The sequence below is a fragment of the Vombatus ursinus genome, unplaced genomic scaffold (genome assembly GCF_900497805.2).
Source record: "Vombatus ursinus unplaced genomic scaffold, bare-nosed wombat genome assembly UNPS02014861.1, whole genome shotgun sequence".
Classification (NCBI taxonomy): domain Eukaryota; kingdom Metazoa; phylum Chordata; class Mammalia; order Diprotodontia; family Vombatidae; genus Vombatus; species Vombatus ursinus.
Window position 1 is genome coordinate 7176250 of NW_020954639.1, and position 15112 is coordinate 7191361.

General features: G+C 34.9%; 1 protein-coding gene across 20 annotated transcripts in view; it reads right to left on the reverse strand.

The window, feature by feature from the left end:
- Positions 1-2163: 2163 nt before the first annotated feature.
- The window catches only part of CREM (cAMP responsive element modulator), a 73370-nt gene continuing 60421 nt past the window's right edge, over positions 2164-15112 (reverse strand). For 11 of the 20 annotated variants that reach the window (XM_027841579.1, XM_027841575.1, XM_027841578.1 and 8 more), the window contains 2 exons: positions 10893-11049; positions 2801-3309 (listed from right to left, as the gene is read on the reverse strand). In XM_027841579.1, coding sequence (XP_027697380.1) covers positions 3165-3309; positions 10893-11049 — 302 coding nt within the window. In that variant the 3' untranslated portion in view covers positions 2801-3164. Of the gene's footprint in view, positions 3310-10892; positions 11050-15112 lie in introns of all 20 variants that reach the window. The other 9 variants (XM_027841586.1, XM_027841581.1, XM_027841583.1 and 6 more) reach the window with 2 other exon arrangements.

Sequence of the window (15112 nt, forward strand, 5' to 3'; positions counted from 1 at the left end):
AATTTCAGAACTACATTTCTAGATACCTATTGGACATTCTTCCACGTTATGTTTATCTTGCTGTCTCCTCAAACTCAATATATTTAAAACTAAAACATACTTCCCCTCTTCTAATTTGGATTCTCTTTCCAGTTGTCCTATTTCTGTCTGTACCAGTTTATATCTCTTCCCCTCACTCCACCCCACCTTAGTCCTCCCCTTCCTTAAATCTTCAAATCATCATTGACTTTTCTCTATCTTTTGCCCTCACTTATCAGTTATCCCTCATCCCTATTCATTCTACTTAGAAATATTATTCAAATTCATTCTCCCTTCTCTATTACACAGCCACATTCTGCTATAATCACAGTTTGGGACCTTCACAACCTTATAACTAGATGACTGCAATATTCTGATTTATCTCCTTAAATCAATACTGCTGCCAGATTTACCTAAAGCATTACCTCATCACTATCCTTGTTTACAGACTTTTTGCTATTGTTTGTTAAACAAATTTTAACTCATTAGCATGAAATTCAAGACTCTAAATCAATAGGCACCCACCATACAAACTTCTCTATCACTATTGCTCAACACAGACCCATTATGCCAATATGACCCATCTGTATGCCATTCTCACTTACATCTCTGGATTTACCCATGTTCAGGTTTCTACCTTAAATGTTCCTCTTCTGTCTTTCTTCATTAATTCAAATTAAATCCTACAGGCACTTCCCTTTATATATATATAAAAAAAAATGAAACGTTCCTTATATTAATACCAACTTAAATGATCCAAAATTCAATTAGAGAGGACTTGTTTTCTTCTTATTAGATCATCTCTTTCCAGTTCTATGAAAGAGTCTTCTACTTTTTCTGTAGTCCTATGAGTGCCTACCCCAATTATGGACACATAGTAGACACTTAGTAATGTTCAATTAATGAATGAATGTAAAATACTCTCCTTTTCTTCACCTGAAACTTCGTCTTTTCTTTTCTTTCCTCTTTTCTTCTGCTTGTCTTCTTTCCTCACCTTATTTTTCTGCAAGGGAAAAGACAAAAAGTTTCATAAGATGACATGGTGAAGTGGGGGAAAAAAGACTATAAAAGGGAAAGAACAAGTTTTTCTAGAGAATACATGAATGACATCTTAATTCTCCTACTTCTTGGAAGTATATCTGGAAATATACAACATGGGGAGAAATGTCTGAAAAAAGCAGAAGAGCAGTAATAGTCAAGGAAAGGTACTCTTTCTCTCTTTCTGAGTATGTATTAATCACTTCTATGAAGTGATTCTATGAACTAAAATTGGGGTGATTGTTTAACCAAGGGAAAGCTGCCATAGCCATTGCGATTTAAAATACAAATGCAGACAAAATTGGTCATTTGTAAAAAAAGATTCTTTATCATGGGAAAACTTTACTTTTTACTTGAGGAGATGATATATAGTGACAGGTAGGGATTTAGTCCTATAATCTGAAATGGCTATTCACTAAAAACAATTATTTTAATAAAACTGGGTAGTAGGTGAAATGTAGACACATACAACCTGTTATTACAAACATAGTCTTGATATATTGAATTTGTAAATCTTGCTGCATCTAGCTTGAATCCATTGAAATACAAATGTTTCTTGAATTCAAATTGCCTTAGAATAACAATGAAAACTGCTTCTTTAGGGCTGCCTCAACTGATAGCAAATATTGAGGTAACAGGCACATTAACAAGAAATCTCCAAACCTTTTTTATCCTCTCCAAGGAAAGGCCTATTCCACAGCACACAGACACACATACACATACATACATACATATGTGTACACACATGCACTCATACACACACACACACACACACACACACACACATATAATTCTTCACCACAGATCTTCTCTTCTGTGTATAAGCTCCACAGGTCTGGATCAGATGAGACAGCTCAAACAGCCTCAGGGTGAAGATCATGGAATCATGTAGAAATAGGTCAATACACTTTGAGGTGCAGATGTTCGATTTTAGCAAGAAGCACTTAACTACTTCCAGAAGTTGAAAATGTGTTGTAAGATAAGTGCTGATTATGTAACATAAAACTGACACTAAAAACTTCTGCAAGATCTTTTATATTACACTGTAGATTAAAAACTGTAATAAGTGTTTCAGATATTTAAATGAGCACCAAACACTACAAAGTGTAACCAACATGGTTCTATTAAAAACTATCTTCAACCATGGCATTCATGGAGAGCAATAAAATATTTTCTTCACAAAGCAACTAATATAAAAAAATCTGAAAAATGCCATAAATTCATTTATGAGCTACTATTCTCATATAAGTATATAATCAGAACATACTTTCTATCAACTACTTCCTGAGGTATTTTTGGTGTTTTAATTTTATTGTACTGTTGGATGTATTATCTCTGATCATCCTTTCCTAAAATGATTTTTAAAAGACCTGCAAAATATTTTATTGTGTAGGACACTACTAGTGACACAAAGAGTGGAAACTGCAAATATGTGGCAATGGAACAAGTCTTACAAATATTGCATTTTAAGAATTTGTTACATACATTTTTTACAGTTTGTCTCTTTAAAAAAAAACTGAAGTTACAGCTAAGAGTCAACAAAGTACAGTAAAGCATTTCAGGAATGTTTGAAATTATAGTATAAGATGAATGATACAAAGGAAAAAAGCCATAATTCTTGCCGGCTATATATTGTATTGCCTTCAAAAGCAACTGTACATGTTGTAATCAGTTCATAGCGTAAAATATTTCTACTAATCTGTTTTGGGAGAGCAAATGTCTTTCAAGGTTTCAAGTTCCTCTATGAGCTTCTTGTTCTGAACTTCCAGCACTGCAACACGACTCTCCAGACATTTTACATATTCTTTCTTTCGACGTCGACATTCTTTAGCAGCTTCCCTGCAAAAAGCAGAAGCAAAAAGGGCAAACAAAAAACCATTTGCATGCTATTGGCAAACAGATTGAAGAAAGCTCAGTATAACTGTGTGATCATGGTTGCATTCCAAATTTTGGAACAACACTCCCAATTCAGTTTCAAATACTAAGCCAAACTGGATTCCCAAGGGTCACAAGTGTCCCTTCCACAAGTCCACCTGGCAATTTGTAGAATTGCTGCATCTCATGCCTTGATTAGAGTTCACAGTAAACAAGGTCCAAGTCAAAGACAGTTACTCTGCTTTATGGCAATAAAGATCTTTGAGGGCCTTGAGTTCCTCAATGAGAGTCTTGTTTTGATTTTCAAGAACAGCCACACGATTTTCAAGACATTTGACATACTCCTTCTTCTTCCTGCGACACTCCCGAGCAGCTTCCCTGGAACCAACACAAGGCAAATGACTACAGGAACAACTCCCAGCACAACCAAGAATGGCTCAATGAACTGTTCTTCTGCCCCCCAGATTCAACAGCCACTCAAACCTGGTGCCAATCCATACAAAGCTGTACAACAATTACAACCAAGCACATGCCTTTTATAAATGACTGTAATACAAACAAACAACTACATTCAATTTGCCCAGAAAACTGAGTTTTCATAAGGACATATGTTCCATAATCACAGTGATGACATCAATGAATTGCTTTTCCATCACACAAAACAATAAGACCACATTGCCAACTGCATTTCTATATGTGACATTTACATTTCCTTTCAATTCTCCTGATTATTTTTATCTACCAGGAATATCATAATTCTATCATCCTGAATTGAATTTTACTTGACCAAAAATGCTTAGAAGAAATAATCTTCAGAAAACTTTAATAAAGCACCACTGGTGGAAGTTTTGTTTTAATACTAAAATCTAGGCAAAACCAGACAGGTTCAACTTCATCAAAAGATAAACAGTTTTTCAGCTGTAAAAGACAACATGTATAAGACAAGTCACAAAAATGCCCAAGTAAAAGGGCACTACTACTACTGAAAATAAGGAGTGCACAGGATGAAACACAGGGCTCATTACCCTAAGCAATTTAAACAGGAGACGGGCAGAAGAGCAAAACAACACAGAAATATGACAGGAAAGCTGCCAAAATAACTCACACAGGAAGGTCAAAATTTTTTTCTACGATGACATGCATTTAACATCCATTATACTTCATTTAAAAGCACCAGAGGCATCCATGAAGAAAAGCAGCCAAAGCAACAAAACAAATAAAAAGGAATAAGTGAGATTAAATTGGATTATTTTCACATACAATGGCCACCAAAAAATAAAGAAAACAGCCAAAATTCCCTTTTTTGGGGTGGGTTAGGGAAGCAAATGTTACACTTAACTCCTTGCAGTATAAACCCTGTGATAGCAAATTTTTCTGAAATATTAACCTTCTTCCTTTGCAAATCTAACATGTAACAAAAGTATATCCATCTTAGAATAACCTTGCTTTCTGGCATAGCTGTTACTGCTAATTCAGTCCATCTTAATAAGACAACTTTGGAGCTATTTTTATTTAAAAACAATATCTGAACAGCTGTGCTAAATGTATAAAATAAAAACTGCTTAACAATAATTAGAATTACTTCCAAACTTGAATTTAGTGTAAATCGCAAAGAATAATCCTTTAAGAATCTAATTGAAAGACTGAATTATTAATTGGTGAATATTTCTGTTTCAGGCAGGTAAATAGTTTCTCCAGAGGAATCAGCAGTTAGTACCCTCAATGAAATACACCAAAAAGAGCAGTGCCTACTTTCTAGCTAAAAACAATAAAAGCACTATGTCAAAAGTTTTTAGTCTTCTCAACTGGTTAGAAGAAATGAGAGAAAATTGCATTTCATCTAATAAAAGATGCAATTAATATAAATGATACACACTGCTAATTTTAAAAGAAAACTTAGGTTATTCACACATTTGCCAGTTTTGAAAGATTGTTCAACTATCATCCCCCTGGGGCTGAAATTAACTCAGGAAAGTCAAAGTTCTCATAGTACAATTATTTTAACAATTACAGATCTCAAATAAAGTTAATTTAATAATGTGAATGAACATAATGGAATTTTAAAGCTCAACATATAGTTTTGCAGGTTTAAAAAAAAATTTCCTTTTTTCTTGCATATACTCTTGTAATCCTATACTTAGGAGAGTCAGAATTTCCAAGCACAAAACTTTTAAATGATATCACCAGTAGATAGTACATATCTAAACAATGCTTAGATAGGGAAAACACCTGCTATGCCTATTTATAGCTAGGTCAACTTTCACACACTGTATGTCTACATATCTCTGAACCTTTGCTGCCGCCTCTTATTCAAGAGAAACACATAGCAAGTAAGCAAGGATAAGAATACTGGAAGAAATGAAAAATTGCCCTTAGTTTAATAGAAAAGTAGATGTATGAAAAAACTGTTGGTGGGAAAATCACAGAAATTGGGTGGGAGAGGAGAGGGCAAGAAGGGAAAAAGAGGAAAAAGGCTCTGAAGAGCTCTTAGATTTGAATGATAAAGTACAAGTCCATCATCTGAAAAAGTCTCTATATATGTATTGTGTGTGTGTGTGTGTGTGTGTGTGCATGTGTATACTCTGCAGACCTCCTAAAGAAAGCAACCTTCCCAAGTCCACAGATGTAATTTAAAGACTTGCCCTACGTCATACAAACAGTATTTGGCAGAATTCATATTTGAACCCAAATCTTCTGGCTCTAAATTCAGGGCTCCTTCTGTTGTGCCGTGCTGCCCGAAACGAGTCAGCTTGATCACAATATAGGGAAAGTCAGCATAAGCTGGAGGCTGCTATTAGGGCAGGACTTCAGGAGGACTAATTGGGGAGGTCCTCATATAAAAAGTGTCTCCTCCTCTAGCCTCACTGAGACTTAGAACTCCATAATGAAATTCTTTTCCCACCAAAACTGCAGATACTACTAGGAGCATTAAGATATTAAACCTTATCCATTATTTACTCTTCTGTATAAGTGCGTTTTTATCTTGTATCCCAGCATGAAATACAGTGCCTGGTACACATAAAGTGCTTAATAAATAAATGGTTGATGACTGACTGATTTATCTGATACCTCAGGAAAACCTCAAGAATTAATGAAGATGTGAATGAGCTGACCTTTCGGGCAACTAAAATAGGAAACACCGCCTCATCTTTCTTAAATTCACAAGCTTCCATGGCAAATACACAAAAAAGCTCTCTCCCAACTAAGTTTAGTCAGTGGTATAGGTGGCCGACAGGAACATACTATTGACTGGAGTTGTTTATTTTTACCTCTGAAAGGTTTCAGGGTGCTAAAAACAAAGGTATAAAGTGCTGAGCAAAGCAAGTAATGGCAATCCTAGTTTCCCTTCACGGTAGCTGAGTGATGTAGTGGATAGAATGCCAGCCCTGGAGTCAGGAGGATCTGAATTCAAATTTGGCCTCAGAAACTTACTAGCTGTGTGTGACCTTGGGCAAATCACTTATCCCTGTTTGCCTGAGTTTCCTCATCTGTAAAATGAGTTAGAGAAGGAAATAGCAAACCACTCCAGTATCTTTGCCAAGAAGACCCCAAATAGGTACAGAGATTCAGATACAACATTAACAATTCAACAATAACAAAGTCCCTCCTTACCCCCAATATGTACTACAGACCACCTAGGCAGGAAGACAAAAGAGATGAGGGTTCAGAAAACAGATCAAGAGCCTGGTACAGTGAGCAGTGAAAGGAGGCATATCTGTATACCCACTGGAGCTGGCTCACTTATGCTTATGTTCCCACCCCCTCCTAAAAGTCCTTCTCTGCCAAAAGCAGAGCAGAAGGTAAATTTTTTGGCTGTAAATATGCCACATTTTGAAAAAAAAACAAAATGGAGTCTCAAAAGTTATAAGTCAATGGGCTTTCAATTTCTAGCAAAATTCTAGAACACATTCTCAAAGGAAAGCCAATGAAGATGATAGGAAAAAGGAGCAGTAAGCACAGAAAGTCAGCAGAGCTTCCTGTCCGTGACCTTGTCAGACCAAGCCCCTCCCCCTTTGATGACAGGATTACTTGACTGGCAGATCAGAGGAATTTGCTGTTAACATACCCTACCAAGATTTTAAGAAAAAAATTTGGTCAAGTCCCTCACGTGGTTCATTTAGTAAAGACAAAGAAAAGATGAGTGCTAGGCAATAGTATGATTAGAACAAACTGAATTGGGCAGATCCAAAGAACAGTCTGTCAATAGCTCAATCTCATCTCTGAAGGAGGTTTCCAAAACAGTTCCTCAAGGAGCTGTGCTCTGGCCCCAAGTTTGTTTAACATTTTAAAAAATAATTTGGATAAAGGCAGAGATAGCATGGTTATCAAATTTCCAGATAACAAGAGACTGGGAGAGCAATCTGGGTTTCAAAAAGGTATTAAAATACTCGAACATTGGTCTGAATAGTATAAGATGAAATTTAATTTACAGGAATAAGTGTAAAGTCATATACTTAGATGGGTGAAAGCATGGCTGGTTCATCTGAAAAAAAAAAATCAGGGTATTTTAGTGGCCTACAAGTTTAATGAGTCACCACTGTGATAAGGGCCCCCAAGAAAGTTCATATAATGTTAAACTGCTTTAATAGAGACACAGCATTCTAGAATAAGGAAATGACAGTCCTGCCATATGCCACCCTAGAACCTAGTTCTGGTTACCACATTTAACGAAGGAAAGTGCTATGCTCAAAAGTATTCAGGAGAGCAACCAAGACCTTGAAGAATGTTTTCATACCACTTTGAAAACAGATTGAAGGAATTTGGGATGCTATTTAAAGAGAGAACAGAGAAAGAGAACAGAAGACAACAGAGAAAAACAACAGAACACATGGGGTGGGAGGTCGGGGAGGAAAGGACATTGTAGCTATTCTCAAGTATTTGCTGTGCAATCACAAGGGAGAGGGATTAGATTTCCTCTGCCTGGCCCTGGAGAGCAGAACTGGGAATAATGGGTATAAGTTGCAGAGAGACAAATTTAGGCTTGAGGTAAGAAAGAAGTCCTAACTACTAGAGCTTTTCAAAAATGGAGATGGAATTGGGTAAATCAGGAAATGGTGTGTGTGTGTGTGGGGTTCATTTGCATGACAAAATGAGATATAAAATAAGTTCATTTGTACATTGAGGTTATCAATTTGTCTAATTATCTATGGATAACAGAATAAAGTACCGTCATACCTTTTTCATATTTTGTACAAGCTATTAGAGAGCGACTTTTTTTTTAATTATTAGCACCTAGTTAAGTGCTTTGTACATTAGATTTACAAAATAGCCTCATAATCATAATATTTTCTAACATGTGCATCAAATGACCACAGAACTATGTTATTCATATCTTCCAGGATTCTGACAATGTAATTTAAAAATCAATCAACCAACAAGCATTTATTAAGCATTGACCATGTTCCAGGGACAGTGCTCGATGCTGGGCACACTAAGGAAAAAAATGAAACACTTCATGCCATCAAGAAGCTTACATTTTATCAGACAAGAAAACATCTACGTAAATAAGTATATAAAGAATGTATTCAAAACAAAACAAAGCAGTTTTGTGAGGGTGAGCACTGGGAACTGAGGTGAAATCTAGAAAGATTTCAGGCAGAACTGAGAGCTGAAGGGAACGTGAGATCCTAAGAAAAAGAGCTAAAGGGGGTTCCAGGCGTGAGGCACAGCCGGTGCAAAGGCACAGAGAAGGGAGACAGGACAAGAAGAGCAAGGAAGGAGAGAGTCTGGAAGGGAGAGAGGAGTTTCGGACAGGTTGAGTTTGAAACGTCTGTGGGACGTAGAGTTTGATGAGGCCGAATGGCAGCTGGTGATGAGACTAGAGCTCAAGAGACAGCACGGAGGGTGGAGACATGGATCTAGTAGACTTCAGCACAGAGATGATGACTAAACCCATAGGACCCAATGCAGTCACCAAGAAAAATGGAATACGGAAAAGAGAGAAGAGCATTAGGACAGAGCTTTGGGTTCCCCACCAAAAGAAAAGGACATCGTGGAGAGCTTGGACAGGGAGGAAAACAGGTGGAAGAAAACAAACATGGAAACCCAGAAAACAGGGTACGTAAGAGAGGGTGACCAACAGTATTAAATGCTTCCAATGTCAAGAAGTAAGAAAAGGCTATCAGACTTGGCAATTAAGAGGTTATCTATAACTTTGGAGAAAGTTATTTCAGTGGAGTGATGAAGTGAAAAGTCAAATGGTTACAAAGTAGTTGAGGGAAGGGGAAGAGGGGGAAACAAATGAAAAGAGACTTTTCTGCAAATGTGGTTACTAAAGGAAAGGGAGATAGGATGACAGCTGGTAAGGACATTGGGATTTTTTTTTATGAATGAGGAAAACCCACATAAGAAGAAAACTAGAATAGTTTTAAATCAGGTTATTCATTAAGTAACTAACTTTTGAATGGGGCTTATTTAAAACTTTAGGCTTTTTAACGTGTTCAAATAATGGATCTCATGGAACCAGAATGATATTAAGACTCTAGTGGGCAGGCATTACTTCCCTGACAAAGTCAGAGTTTCCCAATGTGGCAATACTTGCTCTGACATGAAAATAATGAGACTGGGATCAACCAACTATTTTAGTAGTATATCAATTTATATCAATCATTTTTATATCAATATATTGAATAGTGCTACTTCTGGTCAATAATAACTACCACGAACAAAATGTAAGTGAAAACTTTTTATATATCATGTTTTTATGTCTGTTACTACTGTAAATCCAAAAGAAGTGTGATAAAAACTATAAGCATTGCTATTATAGTTTCAAATATTTTTAAGTGTCTCTGAGCAGCAAATGGGGAGTACAATTTCTAGACTGACTAAGTTGACTCCTCTAAAATCTAAACATATCCAAGGGAGCTTCTAACTTGAGTCTAAAGGGTAATTCTTTACAATCTATGATTGTAGCTAAGGTGCTAATTAGAAAAACCAAAGCCATAAGCTGCACCTTCAAGCCCATAGGTGCTCAGTATAAACAAATACCTGTATTTAAAATGGTCTAGGCACCCTGTGAGGAGCACCATAATATGATAAAAACTGTCCAAAAGGTTCCTGGGCTGTTATTTTGATTCCATAAGAGTCAACTTCTCAATATGCCATTATGTTCAAAAATTAACCAATAAAAATTTTAAAATTAGAAAAGAATGAACAAACCAATACATAACAAATAAGCTCTTCAAATGTTTCACTAAAATGAGAAAATATTTTCTCACTTAAATACCTTGATGCTAGAAATAATTAATCTGTGTTTATATTATACTGATATATTAATATAAAAATATTAAACATTCATGTTCTTTAGAAAATGAACACACTAAAAAGTTCCTTTAAAAGATGTGAAAATAATAACAGCTAAAATTATGTAGCACTTTAAGATTTGCAAAGTGCTTTACAAAATATATTTGCTCATTTGATCATCTCCTTCCTTTCTCTACAGAGACAGGGGATGAGTATGAAACACTACATAGACTATCTGACTGACTGAGTTGATGTGTTTGTCACTTTTTGCTTACCTACGTTATTTTTTCCCTCTTTTTTTCAAGGCATGGCTCTCTGAAAATGGAGAGATACATATTGGGAAATCAAGGTGATGTAAAAATAAACTATGTTAATAAAATCTTTAAAAATAAAAATTTTTATAAAGAAAGTTTCTCATCAGTTATCATGATGAAAAAAAGTGATTGTGAAAGCAGTAACTGAACATCATCCTTAGCAACAAGCAGGAATGCACCTCCTGCTGATCTGAATATAGGCCAATCTGATTTTCACTGAATTGTGGAACAAAGATTTATGCAAATATCACAATACTTACTGCAGTAGTAAGATATTTTTAAAAACCAAACATTTTAAAACAAAAAAGAAAACTTCTACCAGAGAAGTTTTTTAAAAGTTTCTAACATTTCTAAGAGAAACTTTTGCTTTTTTGTAGTAGTTTCAATTTCAGTGAAATCTCTTACCTATTTTTCATAAGTCTTAATTCTCGTTTGCGGGTTGCCTCTTCCGCTAATTGCTGTGGACTATGCAAACTTCCTGGAGAGGCTGCCATTACGACTCCCTGTGGCAAAGCAGTAGTAGGAGTTCGGATCTGGTAAGTTGGCATGTCACCAGTAGCTGCTGCAATAAAACAGAACATTATAAATATTATGCAAACAACTCACAATTTTCAGCTTCATATACCTCAATGAAATGGATGGAAACATCAGATCTTGTTTTACAAGTAATAAGGGGCTTTTGTTAAATCAAGGATAGCTTTGTCACAAATGATATCCCAGAAGCATGCTTTATCAAATGAAAATTAAGACAGTTAATCCATTCGCCATGCAATCTTAGTATTATATAGTACCTTCTCTATTCTCCATAATGCTTTAACCATTCCCTGAAGTTTTAAGGCTTAAGAAAGTACATTACTATTTTAGTACTGCAAAACACTAATTAACTTGAAAGCTAACCAGAATCTTCAATTAATAAACAAGAACCTCGCACTTCATTTTTAGGAAAGAAACAAGTAGTTCATATCAGAGGTTTAACGTACATATGTACACACACACACACACACACACACGTGTGTGTACATATGCATGCATATGTATGAACGTAAATAAAATAACTTCCCGTAGGTTTTCTGGGCGTCATTTGTTCATTTGAAAAATGCTACTGGGCCAATGGCTCTCTAAGATTTCTTCCAGTTCTAAATTCTAAGGATCCAACTCAGTTTCCACTATATTCATCAGATATATTTAAAGCACGCAAGTCAACAAATACTCAATGAGTGAATGAATAAATGAAAGAAATAATAACAGCTTCAGGGAAAAGTACTATACAATGAAACTTCATGACAACCACTACCCAGGGGAGAAAAAAAACTTTGCATAATCAAAGGTATGTATTCATTATGTTCTACTTATTAAGGTAAAATGTATGCTAATACATTTTAGATACTATTTCAAAATAGCTTAAAAGTTTTCTGCTTTTCAATTAACCTTCCAATTCACCAATTTAGAACATCTACATACCACCAGCTATTCAGTTAACTAAGGTTTTACTATATCCTAAAGAGACCACTGAAAGAATGAATGTGCCTCCCTCAGAGTTATGAGGAACAGAGTAAGGTACTAGAGGAACTCAGTTTAGCACAGTTTAAATGTAAAAAAAAAAGTTTTCATCTACATCTGGTTTCTTTTAAATATACTTTCATAGGTTTGTTTCTTTAGATTCTTCACACAATTCCTAAGATGAATGATGCATTAGTCAAACTTCAAGTGCTTATTTCAAATAAGTCTTATCGTTAAAGTTTTCATATAACACAGGTGAATTTTAGAATAAATTCTTCTAACTGTAAGATGTGCCATGGTTAAACGATCTGTACTACAATATCCATTGTTCTTTTCAATCAACAGATGGTTCTAGATGTTAGACCGTACAGACAGCTGCCACCATAAGAAATTTTTGTAAGGCATTAATCAATATACCTTCTCACAATACCCTTCAGCCTTTGTGCCACTGCTGATTTAGATAATAAATTCCGAGGGGACACTGATTATCTTCTTCATAAAGAGAACTCCTAAAGAATCTAGTATATTGTTTCAAATAAAATGGTCTGTCAAAAAATATTGACTGGTGGCTTCCATCAGGAGAATAATATGATCAAGATTAGGACATTACTTAATAAAGAATTAAGGGCAGAGAATCAGGCAATGTGTATTAATTAAAGTACCTACTATGTGCCAGGCACTGTGCTAGGTGCTAAGAATACAAAAAGTGAAACATTCCTTACTCTCATGGGGCTTACCTTCTAAAAGAAAAGCTGTTTTGAGGGGATCCAGATATTCAAATCAAAGAATCAGAACGTTACAGCTGAAAAACTGATCATCAATTCCAGTTCTTTCATTTTATGCAGAAAGGAACTCAGGCCCAGAAAGGATGAATGATTTGCCCAGTGTCCTACCACACTGGTACAGGGACAGAATTCAAACGGGAGTCTGCTGACTCCAAATTTACTCTTTACTTTAGTACTCTTTCCACCACTCCATGCAAGTATACAACCAAGATTTTCATTAGTCATCTTCACTTTGTAACATTTGGAATTATTTCTTTTTGTATTATAGACCACAGTACAAAGAAGCAATCTTCAGGTACACTCTGTTGTCTTTATTGAAAACAGTCCTAACTTTCACTACCACCCACTGAAAAGATGCTTACCTATGTAAGTAAACTAAATTAACATAGTATCCCTATCCCCTTATAAGACCAACATCTGTCATTTTCAACTACTAAAGGGTGCTCAAATTACTTTAGTATGATAAATTTTACTATATCAAATATTTTGTAAAATAAGTCAATATTGGAAAGAGGCATAGTATAATAAATAGAGGGCAAGAACTGGAGGCAGGCAGACTGGATTAAAATTCTATACCTGACACCTACTAGTTGTGTACTTAAGGGCAAGTCACATAATTTCTTAGAACCCTGAGCAATTCTTTGAGACTATAAATTAGACAATTTGCCCTTTTCTACTCCCAGAAGTTCCATACACCAATGAAATAAAAAGTCTGGAATAAAAAATGATCCCCAAATCCAGTCATTTGAGGTTTGGGAAAAAAAAAAACAACCACTTTTTTTGTTAGGTTTTTGTTCTGATATGACTGAGCATCTATATGAAAAAGAAAAAAATATATGTTTAACATGTATACAAAAATATTTTTTATACAGCTCACTTCCAAGTAGGTAAAAAAAATGGCAAAAAAAACCTGGCAAATGCCTAGTGATTTCAGAATTTTTAAAAAGGATCTTTGGGAAAATATACAGACTTTCTTAACAATATCAACAAATTCCATGGAAAGTACAAGTGGCTAAAGAGTCCATATTTTATAGAAACTAGACTTCTTTGAAGTCTTTCTTTTCTCAAACCATTCCCGGAGAGCATGGATTATCCAAAATAAATTTTAGAAGCTGATGATCTCTGATTACCAAGTGTTACCTAACACCCAATTCCTGATATATATATAAAAACACACACACACACACACACACACACACACACACACACACACTTGTATGCTTTTCTCATAGCCTTACTTGGCAAGACAGACAGGTATCCTATAGTCACAGATAAAATTCAAATTTTCCAATGTTTCATAAAAAATTCCTTAACTCTTAACTTGGATCCTTAATCTAATGTTTCTTATTGTAAACTCTAAAAGAAAATGTACCAAATTGTGGTGTAAAGAATATAATAAGTTTCTCTCAAAAATTTCCCCTTCAGGGTATATAGGATAAGGGATAATTAACACTTAAACCTATTTCTTTTAAGGAAATTGTCAAGTTGCTCTATTATAATGTACTGTTAGCCAATTTCCCAAAAGAATGAAAATATACAATTGTGATATGGATCATCTATTTTTTCTTATAACTTAAGATCACTTTTAAGTCACAGAAGACCAACTGGTAAGTAAAATAAGCAGAACACACAATAATCCATAAGACAAGCACTATAGGAGAAAAGGAAAAACATGAAAGGTCATAAAAGGGACATTTTGAAAGATTTCTAAGATGACTAATTCATTGTTACTACAAATGAATATTTACTAAATCTCTAATAGAAACTTCCTCCAACCAAGTTTCCCACGACATTTGGCCCACAAACCAAGTCATTATAATGTGACAACTCTTAATTAATCAATTAATCCAACTTGAAAATATTTCAATTAAATGTTTATCATTTTACCAAAGAAAAATTGTAAAACATTTTAAAGGCCAACAGGAAGTTATTAAAAGGCATTTTCTTATCTGTTTGGCTTTACGTTCATGAGGTACTTATTTAAATAAGCAGTTATAAAATTTAAAAGTCAGCACTTTCAATCATTGAAATAAAACATGAAAAATGTCCACTATCAATACTGTTATTCAAATTTATATAGAATGCTAAAGAAATGGTTTTAATATACCAGTATAAGCTCAGTAATATCTTCCAAAAATACTCCAAAGCATGAACAGAAAATATGCCTTAACTCCTTAAAATAGAGAGTCTTAACCAGGGATTAATGACTTTAATTAAAAAAAAAAACTATATAGCTATATTTCAACATAATTCATCTTTTGTAATCTTATGGATTTTGTGAATTTAAAAACATTATTCAGAGAAGAGGGTAAAGGCTTCACCAGGCTGCAAAAGGGGTCT